The sequence below is a fragment of the Vombatus ursinus genome, unplaced genomic scaffold (genome assembly GCF_900497805.2).
Source record: "Vombatus ursinus unplaced genomic scaffold, bare-nosed wombat genome assembly UNPS02015255.1, whole genome shotgun sequence".
In the NCBI taxonomy this organism is placed as follows: domain Eukaryota; kingdom Metazoa; phylum Chordata; class Mammalia; order Diprotodontia; family Vombatidae; genus Vombatus; species Vombatus ursinus.
The window spans coordinates 1,367,737-1,387,093 of NW_020955033.1; the positions used below are offsets into that span (position 1 = coordinate 1,367,737).

Consider the following 19,357-nt stretch of genomic DNA (forward strand, 5'->3'; position numbering starts at 1 on the left):
TTTCTAAGGGATGTCTTGGTGGAAAGGCCTCTTCTATGATATGGACTTGTTTTTTTGCTTAATCTTGGACATTCTAAGCATCTCAATTTAGGTCCTTGATTGTTTAACTTCAGAACCTTGTATAATCTTTCTGTTGTGCTTTCAGTTTTCTGCCTATAAAATAAATGGTAATTGCTACCAGTGTTTTCAAGTTATGTGATAGTCATACATAGCACTATGTTTTTTGTTGGGATAGAGATCCTGTCTTTAAGGATTAGTGAAGATGTGGAGCTGGAATGAACTTAGAGGTAATTTAGAAGATTGTGTAATAACAGGAGTCTGGCGGGGGCGGGGGGCACCCCTCACCACCTTCCCATTTTGCCCATAAAGGAACTGTGGTCCAGACTGAAGTCACATGTTAATAGCAGAACTAGAATTTAGATTTCTTGGCTCTCATGACAGTGCTCTGTTATTCCTTGATATTCCTGAAACAGAATATCTAGATCGTTTTTTCTTTTGAGCCTATTACTGTTACAGGGAATTTTGTTAGGATAGTTATGTTGCTGGAAATTGATTGAACAGAATGTCTTTTTAAAGGTCATGGTAAATTTTGTGTGTGGGTGTTTGTGTGTTTTTAGCCTAGATGTATTCCGTTCGAAAAACATTTCAGCGTTTTAATGTTGGTTATTAAGATATTTCTAATGTGAAATTTCCAATTTATTTGTTATAATAATGTTTGTCCTAAACAGCCCATGAACAACTAAATGATCTTCAATTATATTGTAGGTTTAGGAGGATTTCTAAAGAGAATTAAATTGCACCCTGTCATTTTGTGTATTTTTAATAGCAAGCGAAAAGTAGTTTCAGATAGTCTTAAGAATCTGTGTAAAATCCCACCTATGATTCTTACTACCTTGGACAAGTCACATAAAGTCCTTGAACCTCACTTACTTAAACTCTAAAATGAGGGAATAGCTAGGTGACTGAATGTGTAAAGTCTTGGACTTCAAGTCTAGAAAACCCAAGTTCAAATCATGCCTCAGACACTTACTGTGTGACCCAGTACAAATTATTTAACTGCTGTCACTCTCAGTTTCCTTATCTGTAAAATGCAGATAATAATAGCACATCCCAGTATTGTTGTGAAAATAAAAGGAGTTAATATTTGTAAAGTACTTTGTGAACATTAAAGTGCTCTATAAATTATTGTTATTGTTATGATAACGCGTTTGAGGAGGTCTTTTCTAGTTCTAGCTCTCTGATCCTATGATCAGTTTCATGGAACATATTTTCTAAATGTTGCATGAATCAGAATGATTTGGACTATGACCACATACTGAGAGGGAGTCAGGAGCATAGAAGGGGAATGAATCCTCCCTTATGCCTAGAATGGAACTTTTTTGTATTATTTTGATCATTTTTGGAAAAATGCCTTAAAACTAGTAACTAGTAAACTAGTTAAACTCTAGTTTACTAGTAAAACTAGTAAAACTCTTTTTTGGGGGGATAAATCAGAGTAATCATTACCTATATTGTCTTCCACATTTAAAGATTTAGTATTCTTATTTATCCCAGGAGAATATATAGGACATTGAGGTCATAAAGTTTTCAGTAGGCAGACCAAATATCCCAAAAGAGTTACGTTTTTAGAGCAAAGGAGGCTAGCAATGAAAATGTTTGCAATAGGGTGTAATAAGAGCATAATGTAGTTGTGGCAATGTGAGTGGAAAGAGAGGGGTGGATGTAGAGATTTTAGTGCCTTTTGAAGGGCATTTAGTTGTCTGAGCTGGTTAAGGGGGGCAATGATGAGACTAATTTTGGACACTTTAAAGTTGCACTGTTAGTAAGATAGAAGAGTAGAAATGTGTAGAAGATACTTGTAAATAAGGGATTGGATCAAAGGGAAAAGGAGTTTTTATACACACACACATACACACATACATTTATTTCAAGAAATTGTCAACATTTTACTTTCTGTTTGAGCTAGCGTAAAGAAAAGACCAAGGATTGCAAGGATTGGGGGAGGACCAAAAGAAGTAAGAGGAGTCTATGAAGGAAACAGGAGTGAAGAATGAGTTTCAGATTATATTATGGAGCAGATTTCTTTTTGGAGTAGAAAATGGTTGAGATCAAGGAACTGGAAGAGATGTACTCTTTGGAGAAGAGCAGGGCTACATCTTTAGATTAGAGGGAAGAATGAAAGGATAAGATGTGGTGATAGAATTGGATTGAAGGAAGATGGATAAGTACCACAGATTATTCCTTTGTTACCTCTATGAAATAGGAAATAAAATACAGGAGACTCATATATTGAATATGAGTCAATTTGCTTTGGGGTAGGATATGCATCTTTACTATCAATGTTTTATTTTTGATTCCTCTTATTAAATATTGTCATTTTTATTCTCCTTCCCCCAACTCCCCATTAAACCCCATCATGTAACAAAAACAGTTAAGTAAAACCAGCCAGCATCTGACAAGGTATGCAACATTCTACATCTGTACTCCTCTCTACCTTTATACCAAGAGGAGTAAAGTTTGTTTTATCATCTGTCATCTTGTGCAAATATTGATATAGAGTTTACATTTAATCTGAGCTGTATTTTAGTGCTATTTTAATTTCTACTTTTTAGGCCTTGGGGCTTTAGAAGAGAGAAGAAAATCTAAAATGACCTCTGGGTGGTTCATTGGAAGCCAGCTTAAGTATACATATATTAACTTTTATTTAACAAAACAAATTCTATGCTTGCTTTCTAGGGGACAGATGATTTCAGGTGAAGATTGTGAATTTATTCAAAGGTTTGAGATGAAAAGAAGTCCAGAGGAGAAGCAAGAAATGCTTCAAAATGAAGGCAGCCAGGTATTTTATTTTGAGACTTTTCCATGTTTGAAGTGTTTTGATAAAATTTAGATGTCTGGTTTCATATGACTCTTAAGTAATATAAATATGTTATAGTAGTATCTTATAATAAATGTGTTCTTTGGTGTTTGAATTTGGCTATATGAATGAACCCTTTCTTTGAAAAAAAAGTAATAAAATCTTAGATTTTGAATACTTTATCATTCTTAAGGATACACTGGGACAAATGGGGATGAATTTCATACATCATTCTATGGAAGAGATTCTGTTGTTTTATTGAATTTTGGTAATTTTTGATAGCCTTTTTAAAGTTCTGGCTAAAAATGTCAACTTCCATAAAGCTCTCATTAGATTTTAGGGCACAGTGCATACTAGCTTAAACTCATAGCTTAAGGAAAAAGTATAACTGACTTAGAAGTGTGTGGTATCCAAGTGGAAATCTCTACTTTTGCACATAGCTAATACCAATCTGATAGACAAATCGATTCTTGTAATTATCCTGTGAGATAACCAGGATAACACCTCTCTCTTGCTCTTTTGGGCTCTTTTAATTTTTATTTGTGGGTTAGTAAATGGTTTTGTATGTTCTAAACGATTGTACAAATAAATGTTAAATTAGTAGCAAGAACATCTATATTTCCTTTCTTCTTTTCCAGCCAGCCTGCATGTCTTTGATCTTTGGAAGTCCATTTATGTGGCTGGTCTAGTTTATCACGTCTTCCAAAGTATGATCAACATTCACTTTGGTTTTAGTTGATAACATTAGAGTCATTAGGGAGTTGACTGTCAGTGGAGTTAAATCCATACAAAAAGGCTGTGTGGCTAGAAGGAACTGCAAAGAGAATATGAAAGTTCTTTCTCATTGACATTTGCTTATTCATCTATTTGTTACTTTGGTGCTTTTTGTTAAGAAACTATTGGCATATGTTTATGATTATTACTTTTGTGTGATATAACTTCATGTGGATGTTTCTTATAGGTATCACCTTTGTGATCTTTTCAACGAGTATGGTATTTGTGATATATGGTACAGAGTTAACTAGCTAATCTGAGAAAGGGTCCTGGGTAACCTAAGGAAGATAGTTACTTGAATATGTGCGTGTTTCCATATGGAATACAAGTCAAGATTTTGGCCTTAAAGCCCTAAATGTTTTGAATATTTGAAATAGTTTTTTTTCCCAGAATGCCACTCTTTTGATAAAATATTTTTACTATAAGCTTCCAGTGAATTTTCATTTTCAGCATGACCCTCAGGACTATCATTTGCTTTCCCTATGGGCTTAGGTAAAGCTTGAGATTGCAGACCTTAAAGGAAAGATGAGAAGATCTGTAATTAGGTCCAATCACTTTGTCCTGAGCTAGAGTTAGAGTGAAATTACCCGCATTATCTTGATGTATGTAATTTGTAGTTTTATAATGTAACGGAGAATTAAAAATTACATTTTTTCCAATTTGGTCATTTCTTATAGCGATTTTTGTGTTTTCACATAAAAGATTTATACTTATATTAGATTGTAAACTTCTTGAGGACTGGATTTGTCTTATTTAACTTTGAGTTTCCTGTAGCACCAGCACATACATTGTACATAATAGACATTTATTTAGTCAATGTTATAAATGAATGAATAAGTGAAATATCTTTTACAAAGGCAGTTAAAATATTTTGTATTGTAGAATAGTTAATTGTGTACTTGCCTTATCCTCACTATTTTTAAAAGCTTCTTCAAGGTAGTGTCTGCATGTAGCTCATCTTTGAATCTCCCTATAGCAGCATGGCAGAGGGCCTCACCCATCACATTTTTTGTTTGTTTTTTGGATTATGTCTGGCATTTCATCCACATAGGGATATCTCAGTGAGGAAACTCTCTTCGCTAATGCAGTTAGGTACCTGTTTTGCAACTTTTGGTCTGTCTGTCAGTCCATAGGCATTTATTATGCACTTATTGTGTGCCAGGCACTATGATAATTGTACCTTTGCCTAGGATCCCACAATCAATATGTGTCAATGTGAAAGACATAAACCCAAATCTTTCTGATTCCAAGGCCAGCTCTATCATGCCACACTGCCTCTATTCCAGTAATATATGCTCAGTAAATAATTAGTTGAATTTAACCTCTTTTAGCTATTGTGGTGTTCCTTTTCAACATGTCTTTTAGAAGGTGTCAGAATCCCAAAGCTTCTCTTTCTTGAAATATTTGGAGGCAGTGTATTTTAATATGACAGTGGTGATCCTACTTATAGAGAAAAAAATGTCTTTTTTCTTTAATACTGTCTCTTACATGGCAGTCAAATCTTTCATCCGTTTGCTGATTTTCTGTGGCAAATGTTTAATCTCAGACTTAGCTTCCTCAGGGCACGTGGAAGCTGTTTCACCCAAATTTTAAGTTGGTAATTGCATAACTCTAAGGAGTAACTTTAGCTAGTCCAACATAATTATCAAATATGAAAGTCTTGATAAAGTTAGAGATTATAGTATTCAATATAAATTTGAATGTATTTTTATTTTCTAGTGTGCCAAAACATTTATAAACCTGATGACTCATATCTCCAAAGAACAGACAGTTCAATACATACTAACCCTGGTTGATGATATGCTTCAGGTAGGTTAATGCTCCATTTAGTTTATATGATAGCTTTACCTTTTTGTTTACTTTAGAATAACATTTTAGAAATTTCACTTATAGATGGTGATAGTAAATTTTTCCCAATTCCGTAACTTGTGAGAATTGTGATTTGGTAATTATGGGCTTATGTGTAGGTGTGATTTGTTTTTTGGGGATTGATATGCAGAATTTCCTCGTTTTCAGTACTTAGATGGTCTTTGTTGAACATACATAGTAATTTTGCTAGCAGCTTTTCTTTTAAAATTGGCTGATTGTCACTATGTGCAGAACAAAGTGTCTTCTGTGTTTCTACTCCAGCTTCCTAACTAAGAGTACAAGTCATAGACAAATAGGCAGGTTCTTAAAACTTCTTTTCAGAAAGAGTTGAAGAAAATGATAACAGTGGGTTTTTAGGGACATCTCCTGAGAACATGAATGCCCATGGGCTGCCATGTGACTTGTGGTGATTTTATGGACTACTGCCTACATAGAGAGGTATGGTAACTATGTATGGTATCAACTGTCTGCCCTCTGATCTATAGATTCAGAGAATCAGGATGAATAAAGTTTTTTCATCATAACCAAACTTTCCAAGCCTCAAATTTGAAAACTTAGATAACAGTTAAGCATGCATGACTTATTTTCAGAGAAATCAGACATTTAGATCTGTATTTTCGCTATCTTTCAAAGTACTGTAACTAGGCTAGTGCCTGTGAGTTAAGTGGATTAATCACTTATAGAGCTGCTTGAAGATGAGGATAAGTATGTTCAAGATCAGGAAAAATTTAAAGTTGCAAACAAAAGATTGCATATTTCACATGAAAAATGAGCAAGTAATTTTCTACTTGCCTTCTAGAGCACTGAGAGATTAAATGATTTGCTGAGGACCCTATAGACAGTGTATGTCAAAGGTGGGACTTGAACCCAAAGGCCAGCTCTTTAGCACTTTGCCCACTGCCCCTCAAACCCCCCCCCAAAGGGGTAAGGATCTAGAGCAACTGATTGAATAATCAATAATTAATAAATATTAAGTGTCTGCTGTGTGCCAGGCACTGTGCTAAGTTCTGGATTCTTTTTATTAGATAAAAGAAAAGATCTTTTTAGGATCACATCAAATGCTTCCTCTTCCTTGAAGACTTCTTTTATTATTATAATTACCTCATCAAGTATTAGGGCACTTAAGACATTGGTGTGTATCTTCTATAACCACATGCATATTATTCTGGCTATATTTAAACAGAGGCTGAGGTATTATTTAAGTCAAATCATGAACTTCTGTTTTCATCAAATCTTTTGTAATTGAATGTAGTAACAACAGTAGGACATGCAAATTTGAAGAAATGATATGACTGTATATGGAGGCTGGGAATGAGTTTGGCCTTTGCAGGGGGATAGAAAATGATTAACTTTATTGGAACCAGAAGGTTTATGTTAGATGGTAGTGAGTTGGAGGGTAGGTTAGATCATATGATATCAGATTATGGCTTGTTTTGAAAGTCATAAGTTTAGAGTTCGTGAAGTAGGAGTTTTTTATACTTTCTTGAGCAGAAGTATGGAATGGCAAAGTGGTAGTTCAGGAAAATAAATTAAAAACTTTTTCTTTTATAAAAAATAATGCTTTATGAAACACACATTCATTGATGCTCAGTTCTTTTAACCATAAAATGAGAATAGTATTAACTTTCGTAGCATTATCAGACTAAGGATAAAAACATTTGAAAGTGTTTTGTATCTGAATAAAATCCCTTTTAGAAGTACTTTTACACGTCTCAATAGAATAAGCATTCCACAATGTAAGGAGGTGAAAGCCTTTGCCAAACAGCAAATAATTGTTAATATCCAGAAAACAAACAAATGAAAAACTGACATGAATAAAATAGACTTTTTTATGATCTGAAAATAGGAAAAATCATTTAACAATATTTTAGTGCATTACTATTTGTATGTTTAATAGTGAGGAAAATATTTTCTTTTCATATATATAAAAATTGACGTGAAAATGACATTTCTGAACATTTATGTTTCTTCAGGAAAATCACCAACGAGTTAGTATTTTCTTTGATTATGCTAAACGTAGCAAGACTACAGCATGGTCCTACTTTCTGCCAATGTTGAATCGCCAGGATCTTTTCACTGTCCACATGGTAAGCATTTAGTTGATCACGTTCCCAATGTAGAGGAGAGATGACTTTATGGACATTTGTGGTTGGCAAACTCTTTTTCCACTCCCGTGGGAGCAACCATAGCTATCCTATTATTTAAGAATCTTAGCTCTGTTAATTTCAGGTTAATGACTGGGTAGCCTTAATAATTGTAAAATACCTTCTCATAAAGAAGTCAGAAGCAGCAGAGGGGAAAAGAGCCTGTACAAAGCTGGGGGAAGACGCAATTTAAGCCTCATCATCCAAAGGGCGTATATCATTGGAACTAATGGAGAGCAACAAACAAATTAAATGGAAATGATTTATTTGTGTTTCTGCTATAATCTATTCTTACTGTTTTTTGTATAACCACACCACCACAATGGGACTCTGACCTCCACAAAGGCAGTGGCAATGACATTTAGGAAGTCTGAGTTCATGCTCAGAGTGGCTGAACTTGATATAACCAATTCGGAAAATATTGAAATGAATATGGTTTTAAAGGTACTTAGGGACTGATATTCAAGCTATCTCAGAGAGGAGAAAATTCCAAGAAGGATGAAAAAAAATCACAGATGGTATTATTACAAAAAAAAAAAAAAAGCAACTGAGAAGAAGGCCTCATCAACTACTTATTAATATAGCTTCTTTCTCATCTCTATAAAATATTTGAGAACAGTCTTTGCGCTCATTAAAGGTGTCTTTCGTGAAAGGCATGAAAAGAAAATAGGCAGACTTTTGTAAATAGTTTTCTCTAACATTTTACATTCGTTGTCGTGCTATGAAATAACAAAACTTGTAAAGAATATAAGATCCCAATATGTTTATTGTTTGTTGATTATAAAAGCAGATTTTGGCTTTGTTGAACAAAATGTGGCCTTGGGTACTCTTCTTCAATAAGGCATCTCCTATGCATATGATAAAATCATATAAGACTTTATGATAAACCAAAGAAAATAATTTTATTCACTTATCTCTTATCAGCATTATACTTCATGTTACTCTCATTGTGGGCACTGTAGAACAGTGCTAGGTTGTCTGTGCTTTTCATCCTTTGCATGTATGTATGTGTAGTCTTCTGGTGATTTTATATGTTTGTAAACTATAGAGTACTTCAAAAAAAATCAAAACTGTAATTGACCCAAAAGTCATTGGAAAGATGTGTGGCAGAATCAGATAGCCTCACAATAGTTCAATTTAACAAACATCTATCTCCGTGATCTCCAGAAGTTCTTTGTAGAGGATATATCGAATATGATGAAGACCCTCATTTCTGTCTTTTAAAATTATGTGGGCGGGGCAGCTAGGTGGTGCAGTGGATAGAGCACCAGCCTTGAAGTCAGGAGGACCTGAGTTCAAATCCGGCCTCAGACCAAATAGTTGACACTTACTAGCTGTGTGATCTTGGGCAAGTCACTTAACCCCAATCTCCACCCCCCCAAATAAAAATTATGTGGGTACCAGAATAACTTTTGGCTACTTGTTTGCTATCCTTATTCTTGCTGTATGGTTTTTCCACTTCCATTTATATATTTATACATTTTCTGGATAAAGTATAAAGTCCAAATAAAAGAGGAATTCGCCATAGATATAGATGATGGAGCATATCCGAATAAACTCCTTTGTTTATCTTTTAAAGCCCTTAACAGTATCTTTCTAGCTTCCTGTATTACTACCCTCTTTCCACACTCTCTGATCTAGCCAAATCGGCTTTTTTTTCTGTTCTTCATACTTGGCACTCGAAGTTACTGCATATAATTAGGTTGCCCTGAGTGTGCCTGAGGTGCTGACACCTGTGTCAGAATGGAGGCAGGAGCTTAGGAGCTTGGGAACTTGGGCTTGGAGAGAGGGAGTGTTAGTGGATAAGGATAAATGTGGTTGTGTTGGACACAAGCTCTGTGATTGGCTTATGTAGAGAGAGTAGGATCTGGCCCATCTTTCTACCTTCTTATTTATTGATCTCATACCCTTTGGGGTTGGGCTAAGGCTTTCACTTTGAAGAAAATTGTTCTAGCGCATGTGTTTGTGGTTGATGTACTGATTGCACTAAATCCTGGTGAACTTCAGGGCCTCTTTAGTGGTGTCCACAACCATTCCAATGCAGTCTGCCTAGGAAAAAATAGAAAAAGAATGTATGTTACCAAGATATTGTTCAGTTGTTTTTCATTTGTATCTGACTCTTTGTGACCCCTTTTGGAATTTCTTGGCAAAGATAGTGGAGTAGTTTGCCATTTTCTTTCCCAGTTCATTTTACAAATGAAAAAATTGAGGCAAACAGAGTTAAGTGACTTGCCCAGCATCACACAGCTAGTAAGTGTCTGAGGCCATATTTGAATTCAGGAAGAAGACTTTTCCTGACTCCAGGTCTGTCACTCTATCCACTGTGCCACCTAGCTGCTTTGTTACTCAGATGAGGACATGGAATCGTATGGACAAATTTTATATTTAGAATCGAAAGGGAGAAAGTTGAGATGAATTACATTTAGGTAATTTTTAAAACCACTCTCTGGTCAGGTAATCCAGAGGACAGTAGAAACATGTGTGGTAGGCATAAAGCTATAGAACATGTTAATAATTATGAGTTGCGTGAGAAAAGTGGCATAAAAGATGTTCCAAAAAATATACTATGACTAGAAAAGTATGTGGGCTAGTCATGTAGCAAGAGCACATGATAACAGATGAACAGACTGAGTATTGCATTGGTGTCCAACAAATATCAACCATAGTTAGGCTTCTAGAGTCTTAAGTATGTCCTTGATGGAAGATTTATGGAGGGAGAGGAGTCCCATGGAATAAAAAGGTGTAAATGAGTTGTGATTTGTAAAACATCATAAGGAGTACTGACATCCATGAGATAATGGATTGATTTCTCAAAGTATTTAAGTAAGGTTGCAAAAATGAATGATTTCATAATAGCCTACATTTATATAGCATTTTATGCACATTATTTCATTTGATCCTCACTATAGCTCATTGAGGAGTATATTTTTCTGTGATTTCCCCCTCAATCAGAACACATTTTTAAAAAATAAATTTTTATTGGTATCTTGTTTTTTTTTACATCATCAGTACTTTCTCCTATATCCCTTTTCTTCTTTCCAAGAGGGTTATCATATATGACAAACAGTAATTGTAAAGACAAAAAAAAAAAAACCAAAGCAGTGAAGCAAATTCATAAGATAGAATTTTGAAACTCCAAAACATACTGAGATTCAAAGATTTAAGGATACTTGATATGTTTTAGGAATTAAATGTCATTGATGATTATTCATTCCTTGTAATGCAAGCATTTCTTCTTTGTTTTTAGGCAGCAAGAATTATTGCCAAATTGGCCGCGTGGGGAAAAGAATTGATGGAAGGCAGTGACTTAAATTATTATTTCAACTGGATAAAAACTCAACTGAGTTCACAGGTAAAAGAAATTTCAGTTTTAATCTTGAAAGGAATATTTAATTTAGATTATGGTGCTGAAGTCTAATAGTTATGGTAGTAAATTGAAATGCCACCCATTACTAGTAACCTTCATCTGCTCTCTGGTGGGAGCCTGCTTCTTTGGGGTAGACCTGGCTCCCCTACTTACCTTCTCTTCTGCTCGCTGTCTCGTCGTACATCTTCTGTTTCTTCTTTATTATATACTTGCACCCCATGGTAAAATTCTGTTTCTCTTTAACTCCCTTTTGTAGCATTTCTCTATCAGCCAGTAACTTATTTATATTTAACTTCCTGTTGGTGATTTCCTACTTCATTGCATTTTCCTGCTGTTGAACATTAAGACCTAAAGTTGTTGGTGAGACTCTTTTATTGGACTAGCCCTATTGATTCCAGACCTATCCATTCCGGCTCTTTCTTGGAACAAAAAAAGTAGCTAGGTGGCCTGTTGGCTGTAGCTGTTCAGTTTTATTGCTTTATTGCTTATTGCTGGCAAGAGTGGGGTCAAAGCCAGGGAACGCAGAAAGGCTCTTTGGATGGGAGTTAAACCTCTTGGTATATTGGAGCTTTCAGTAAGAAGGCTACTTTTCTTATAGCCTTCCGGCGAACATGAGAACACTTAAGACTGATTTCCAGATAGGGTGAAATAAGGAGTGGGGTTCCTGAAAGAGGATCCTGGAGAAGAAGTGATGGAAGAGAGTGGAAAAAACATAGCATTGAAGTGGTGTCTGGTGGTTCTAGTGATGGAGGCATGTCAGAGCAGGATAATGTCATGTAAAGGGTAATGGAAGGTGGTGATTCACTAGGAGGATTTTGTTCAGGAGTCATAGGAAAGGGGCATATACTGATGGGCTGCACTTATGGCATTGAGTTTCTAATTAAATGTTATATTTGAGTAAACTTTCTGAAAGATACAGATGTATGAGTGTGTGAATGCAATGTTTAAATGGGTTTTAATTTCAGGCATGTGAAATATGACATTTCCATTTATTTCCTATAACTGATTCTTGGTACTTTAAAAAATTCTACAATATATTTAGGAGTAATGAAAATTGGGATAGTTATACTTTGAAAAAATAGTTCTGGAGATGTTTAGTAATATAAAATACTTGGCTGGCGCAGCTTCATTGAAGTAAGAGCCTACTATTTATATTTTAAAATGCCTTTTTGGGCTTCATTTTGAAAATAATTATATCTGGAAGAGAACTAGTTAATTCCAAATCAGTCATGTTTCTTCATAGAGCCTTCAAAACAAGGTACTTAGAATGTGGATGATATAGAAGTTTGAAAGTGGGACTTTGTTTTTAAATATATCGGCACTCTCAATTTTAATGTGCTTCATTAACCAACTAGCATTTTAGATTTCTTCTGCACTCTTATTATTTGAAATAAGCTTTCTTTAAACAACTGTCACTCTAATTTTAGAATTCTAGCATGGTAACAGCATTAACATTTCAATCAACTTTTGTGTGGTAACTTGATTCATTCTATAATTTTTGGAGTGAACATTGATAGTAAAGAAGCAACACTGTAATTTACAATTAGTATTTTGGGTGGTTTCATTTCATTTTTGTTTAGTTTTAAACTTTTTGGAAATAAAATTTATATTGTGGCTCACAACTGAGAGAATGGGTGTTATTGTAAAAGCCTGTGGTTACAGTTATTCGTTCCTAGTTTGCTTTTTTCCTTTTAACAAGTAAATAGTATTGGCATAATCATAATTGACCATAAAAATTTCAGTGTCTGTAAGAGTTTTTCTTTGAATTGAATTCATTTTATGTTAGAGAAGTCATTTTGAAAGGGCATGTGTCCGTGAAAGATTAGAGACTTTGAGCTTCTTTGTTTTCTTCTTTTTTTTTTTTTCTTTGTATTTACTCTTACTTCGTGGCTTTTCATAGTACCTGGGTGCTGTTTTACTTTTTACAGCCATGGGTATTGTTTGTCTCTTAAGAACTTTGAATTGTTGCAGTTACTAGAATGTATTCATTATACTTGTGCTAGGATCGACTTTGTAATCTCTCTTTAAAGATTATCACTATGATTATTTTCAATTGTATTTGATGTTTTTTTTTCAAGTACCATGTGATTGTATATCTGGAAGACAACTTTTAAATGGTTTGAATGACTGTTTTTTCTCCTCATAAAGGCTAGAAATGCACCATTTTGTACGAAAGAGATTCTTTAAATTTACAGTAATTGCTGAGGTCACATCCTTGACACTTTTATTGTTTAGTGGCATCAATCAACATTTATTAAGTTCCTACTTCTAAGATTGTGGGCAAATAAGAAACAAACCCAGTTTATTTCCTTAAGGAACTTCTCGTGACCCTTTTGTATGCTCATTTTTTGTTCTACTACTTTAATTACTCTGCTAAATAAATAAAAAATTTTTTTGATTGAGTATAAGTTGTTAATACTACTATTGGTATGGCAGTTGTTAGCTCTAGGGCATTGACCCAAATCTCAGGTGACTGTCTCTTCAAGTCTGTTCAAGGAGAGAAACGTGATTGATTTAGCACAAATTTTTGAATACTTCTTGAAGTCTGACTCAAAGTACATGTCCTATTGAGAGAAACGTCTTCCTTTCCTTAGGAAATTTTGTGTGACTCTAGGTTTTTTTCTTCTGTATTGTCATTTAGTACTTTAGTGACAGTGCTTTTCTCTACATAACATGGTTCCTTTATAATAAGGATACACTTATTTGTAAGTACTTAATACTATTTAAAGAAAAATCTTCAGAATATTTTTAACATTATACTCATACAACATTACCTTGTTGTGTATTTGACTAAATAGAATTAGATAAAAATTAAAATTTGCTTAGTTCCCTTTCCTCAATTGATATGTTAGGATAAAATTAAAAACAAAACTAAGTAATGAGTTATTTATTTTGCAATAGAAACTGAGTGGTAGCGGGAGTGCTGTTGAAACAGGAACGGTCTCTACAAGTGAGGTAAGTATCTATACCATCTTAATACACTGCCCTAGCATACTACATTTGTTATTGTTAATAAGTGATACTTAATTTTTAAAAAATGTTGACTGGTCTCAATTTATTTTAACTTGTCTTGGCATCATTTAAATCTGTTTATCATCCACTTTAGGTTTTGGCTATAAATCAAACTTTTTTTGGCAGTCCATATTTATAAATTATTTTTAGCACATAGACATGGTCCATCACTCTTTCTTCTTGATCTATTCCACAAGCCATCTCTGCATCATAAAAATCAAAGCAAGACTGAATATTTGCTTGGTTTGTTGCTTAATGGGATATTGAAGTTCTACTATTAGGTGTCTTATCACCATTTTAAACTTCATTTGTTTAGGTATCTGGACTAATTGTCTTGTAGATGATATTCCTTACAGATAGTGGGGCAGTGAATGATTAGCAGGTTTGTCAGTTATTTATCCATAAGATTAAAGAGCATTCAGTTGGATGGCATCAAGAAACCTGAATAATAGTCCCTGTTTTCCCACTATGAGTGTGGGCAAGTCACTTAATTTCTTCAGGTCTCAGTTTCCTTATTTGTAAAATTGAAGTGTTGTTCTAGATATCTTGTAAAAGCCTAGGAAGCTCTGATATTCTGTGATTACAAAGCAACTAAACTTCTTGGTATCTTTAGCACTCAGTTATCCAAATAGCCAAATACCTCAGAGCCATGTGTGGAAGGGTAGAAGTGCCTTGGGCAAGTGCTTTCTTTCTCCGTTCCTTCCCTTCCCCAAGATTCATACAAGGGAATTGATTGCACTTGGAGTTGAAGCAGGCATGTCACAAAGGGTCAACACAGGGACCTTGAAAGGCAGCCTCATTGTGTAATCATGGAGTGTTAGAACTGGAGGAAGCATCAAAAAGCAACAAGGCTAACCCTCTAATTTGCCAGGTGGAAAAATGACCCACTTTGAGGGGATTGGAGGTGTGGGTAGGGGCTGAATATATGTATGGATTTGTCCACGCTCTCTGTTTCTGAAAAATTATTGTAGAAATTAATTAGTTAATAAGCATTATCTTCTCTCTCTCTATCTCTCCTCTTCCTTTTTTTTTTTTTTTTTTTTTTTTTTGAGCCCTGATCTCCCTATCTTCCTTAGGCTGGAAGTTTAGTGGCCAACTCGTGGGCCCAATCCCAGTATCAATGGGCATGGAAGCTTTAATCTGCTCTGTGGTTCCATTCCAGGCTGGTGCATCCCTCAGGCAGCCTGGTGGCCCCTAGCTCCTGAGGGCTTACCATACTGGTTCTGCACTTAGTGTGGACACCTTGTTGAGTTGGCCCACATCAACCAACTCCTGGAACTCGATAGATCTGTTAATTTCATCCTCCCTAGTAGCACAGGTTACAAACATGAGCCACCACTCTTGGCAACAGGAGGAACAACTTCTGCATAACTATATATTTATAAAATATGTACAGAGTAGAGAGGAAGGCTCCAGTGGCTAGGGAGACTGGGACAGCCTCCTATAGGAAGTGGGATTTGAGTTGAGTCTTGAAGGAATCTAGGGATTCTAGGAGGTGGAGATGAAGTAGGAGAATATTCCAGGTATAGAGGATAGCTAGGGAAAGACATGGGAGATATATTGGCTTGTTGGAGGAACGACGAGTAGGCCATTACTGCAAATCATCTAGTGTGCTGAGGGCAACGCATCATAAGAAAACTGGAAAGGTAAGAAAGGGGGGGAAGTGCTCTAAATGCCAAATAGATTAATTATTGATTAAGAAGATGATAGGGTCATCTGTGATTTAGGGAAGTCACCGTGACAACTGTGTTGAAGATGGATTGGAGTTAGGAGACACCTGAGGCAGGGAGACTAATTAGGAGACTATTGCTTTAGGCTGTGAGAGAGGCAAGAAGGGCCTGAAGTAGGGTGATAGCTGTGGGAGTGGAGAAAACGGGAAATATCCGAGGGATGTTTTGAAGGTAGAAATGATAAAATTTGGCAACTGAATGTAGATATGTAGTGAGTGAGAGTGAGGAATCTAGGATGACTGTTTCAAACCTGGATTACTGGGAAATTGGTTTTGTTGTTATTGTTTGGGGTAGCTAGGTAGTCCATTGGATAGAGTGCTGGGTCTGGAGTTAGGAAGATTAAGAAAGACTTCTTGAGTTCAAATCTGGCCGACATTGAGGCTATTTTGTAAGGAGGGCCTTTTCAGAATCAGGGTTAGTACTGTGGGCAATAGGTACCAGGCATCAGTTGCAGAAAGGATTTCAGTTGGTAGAAGCATCCTTTTGCTTCAATCAACAGTAAAATAATTTCCTCTCTCTGCTCTGTGGCAAGAGACAGTTCTCAAATATTGCTAGCTTGTGATTTGCTGGAAGTAAGACTCACCTGACTGTAAAAGGGGGAAAGGTATAGAGAAAGAGGGAGAGAGAGACAGAGACAGAGACATGGCTATGAAGAGGACAGGTGCTATAATCATCTTTTCTTCTTTTTCTTTTTTAAATGAGTGTCCAATATGACATAAATAATGTTTTGACTGCTTCAGGGTTCCATAGTTTTATCATTCTGTGATTACTTCCTTCTAGTAATGTAAATTATAATGTCTCTATAATGACCAATTTGGTGATGAATCTCTTGTTTTAAAAATTTAGAAAACTGAAGTTTAGCTTCATTTCATGAAACTTGTAGTTTTAACATCTCGAAGGGACCTTAGAGGTTTCATAAAAATTGAAGTTCAGAGTGCCAAGTGATTTTTGTGTTTTTTAGGCTTTTCCATTTTGAGTTTCCTTGGAATTTATCTGTCTTCATCTCTGAAGAAGCTTTCCAGTCAGTCAGGTTGGAATGCCATCTCTTTACATATGTTCATTTATAAAGGCAATATTTTTTTATTCTTTCCTGAAATTTTTGAATTTTTAGTAGGAGATTCTTAAGACTGAAAGGCCTTCAGGCCTCAAAGAAATAAATCTCAAATAGTGAAGTTTCAAACGCTGGTGACTGGAGATGTGGGAGATAATTTCAGATACTGGATTTTGGTATCAGAAGCCTACCATGTGGACAGCTATCTGTTCTACTTTCTAGTAAGGCTTTCAGCTCAGAGCCTTAGGTTTTCAGATATAAGTGGAAAACAGTTTTGACAGATTAGCAGTGCAGGATTTTGCCACTTGATGTCAGTATAAAATAAAGTTTTATTCTGATAAATACTACAAAATGAAAAAGAACTCAAAATGTTGATAGGCCACATATCATTCTTTTAAAATGATTGCAGAGACTTGCCTTAAGGTTGTGAATGACATCCTCAATTTCTTGATACGCTTTTAAAATATGCTTGCAGTTTTCTTAGTATATGAAGGTAACAATCCCACTTTCAACTGTGAGGATAAAGTGGTCTCTGGATATCTTAAGTAAGATGTATAAAGTAATCTACTTTTCTGAAGTATTAAGCCCATGGCTAAAAGGTCCTTATGTTGGTGTCTTTTTTTTTTTTTTGTGCTACTTTGTTAATCAGTGAAATCACTGGACATTGTGCTGCTTCATTAGATAAATTTAATAACAGGTTTCAAGTCTGTAGTTCAGATTTTTCTCTTGCAAGATAGTATAGCATTTTAATTCTTGGCCTACGATTAATTCAGAGTTTTTTGGGGACCCACATGAACCACTGTTCATGAAGAACAGTCATTTATATACAGTATTTAAAAATGAAAGACTGCTTGAATAACTTTCCTTTGTATATTCTATGTCAGAGAGTTAATGTTAATAATACTTTGATAGGTTATTTTTTTGATTGCAAATAGTATTTTTATTTTTTCCAATTACGTGTGTGTGTGTGTGTGTGTGTTTTAATTTTAGAGACAGTGCGGGTTAAGTGAGTTGCCCGGGCTCACACAGCTAACTGATAAGTGTCTGAGGCTATATTTGAACTCAGGTCTTCCTGACTCCAGGACTGTTGCTCTAACCATTGTGCCACCTAGCTGCCTCCTTCCAATGTAAAGATAGTTTTCAAAATTCATTTTTTGTAAGATTTTGAGTTCCATGTTTTTCTCCCTCCCTTCTCTCCTCCTCAAGATGGCAAGCAATCTGATACAGGTTATATACGTACAACCATGTTAAACATATTTCCACATTAATCATGTTGTGAAAGAAGAAACAAAACAAAATGGAAAAACCACGAAAAAAACCCCCAACAAAAAAAAAAAGCCAAAATAGTGTAAATAGTATGCTTCAGTCTGCATTCAGACTCCATAGTTCTTTCTCTGTATGTGGATAGCATTTTCCATCATGAATCTTTTGGAATTGTCTTGGATGATTGTATTGCAAAGAAGAGCTAAGTCTATCATAGTTGATCATTGCACAATATTGCTGTTACTTTGTACCCTGCTCACATCACTTGGCATCAGTTCATGTAAGTCTTTCCAGGTTTTTCTGAAATCCTCCTGCTTATTTTTTCTTGTAGCACAAGTGTTCCATTACATTCATATACCATATTCACCTTCCCCAATTGATGGGCATTCCCTCAATTTCTATTTCTTTGCCACCACAGAAAGAGCTGCTATAAATATTTTTGTACATGTAGGCTGTTTTCCCTTTTTTGTGATCTCTTTGGAATACAGACCTAGTAGTGGTATTACTGGATCAAAGGGTATGCACTTTGGGCATAGTTCCAAATTGTTATTCAGAATGGTTGGGTCAGTTCACAACTCCACCAACAATGCATTAGTGTCCCAATTTTGCCACATCTACAACATTTATCATTTTCCTTTTCTGTCATATTGACCAGTCTGATAGGTGTGAGGTGGTACCTCAGAGTTGTTTGAATTTGCATTTCTCTTATCAGTAGTGATTTAGAGCATTTTTTTCATATGACTATAGATAGCTTACTTTCTTCATCTGAAAACTGCCTGTTCATATCCTTTGACCATTTATCAATTGGAGAATGACTTATATTTTTATAAATTTGACTCAGTTCTCTATATATTTGAGAAATGAGGTTTTTATCAGAAGCACTTGCTGGAAATTTTTTCCTCCAGTTTTCTGCTTTTTTTTCTAATCTTGGTTGCATTGCTTTTGTTTGTGTAGATCCTTTTTAATTTAATGTAATCAAAATTATCCATTTTGCATTTCATAATGTTCTCTATTTCTATTTTGGTCACAAATTCTTCTCTCTCCATAGATCTGACAGGCAAACTATTCTTTGCTCTCCTAATTTGCTTATGGTATCACCCTTTATGTCTAAATCATGTACCCATTTTGACTTTATCTTGATATGTAATGTGATATGTTGGTCTCTGCCTAGTTTTTGCCATACTATTTCTAATTTTCTTAGCAGTCTTTGTCAGATAGTGATTTTTTTTATGGTAATTTTTAATTTATTTTTTTGTTTTCAACATTTACTTCCACAAGATTTTGAGTTCC

General features: G+C 35.1%; 1 protein-coding gene across 2 annotated transcripts in view; it reads left to right on the forward strand.

Moving 5' to 3' along the window:
* LOC114031907 (V-type proton ATPase subunit H) overlaps positions 1–19,357 on the forward strand; it is a 110,984-nt gene that overhangs the window by 9,205 nt on the left and 82,422 nt on the right. The window contains exons 3-7 of one of the 2 annotated variants that reach the window (XM_027847107.1): positions 2,737–2,839; positions 5,351–5,440; positions 7,474–7,587; positions 10,892–10,996; positions 13,913–13,966. In XM_027847107.1, coding sequence (XP_027702908.1) covers positions 2,737–2,839; positions 5,351–5,440; positions 7,474–7,587; positions 10,892–10,996; positions 13,913–13,966 — 466 coding nt within the window. The remainder of the gene's footprint in view (positions 1–2,736; positions 2,840–5,350; positions 5,441–7,473; positions 7,588–10,891; positions 10,997–13,912; positions 13,967–19,357) is intronic. The other variant, XM_027847108.1, reaches the window with a different exon arrangement.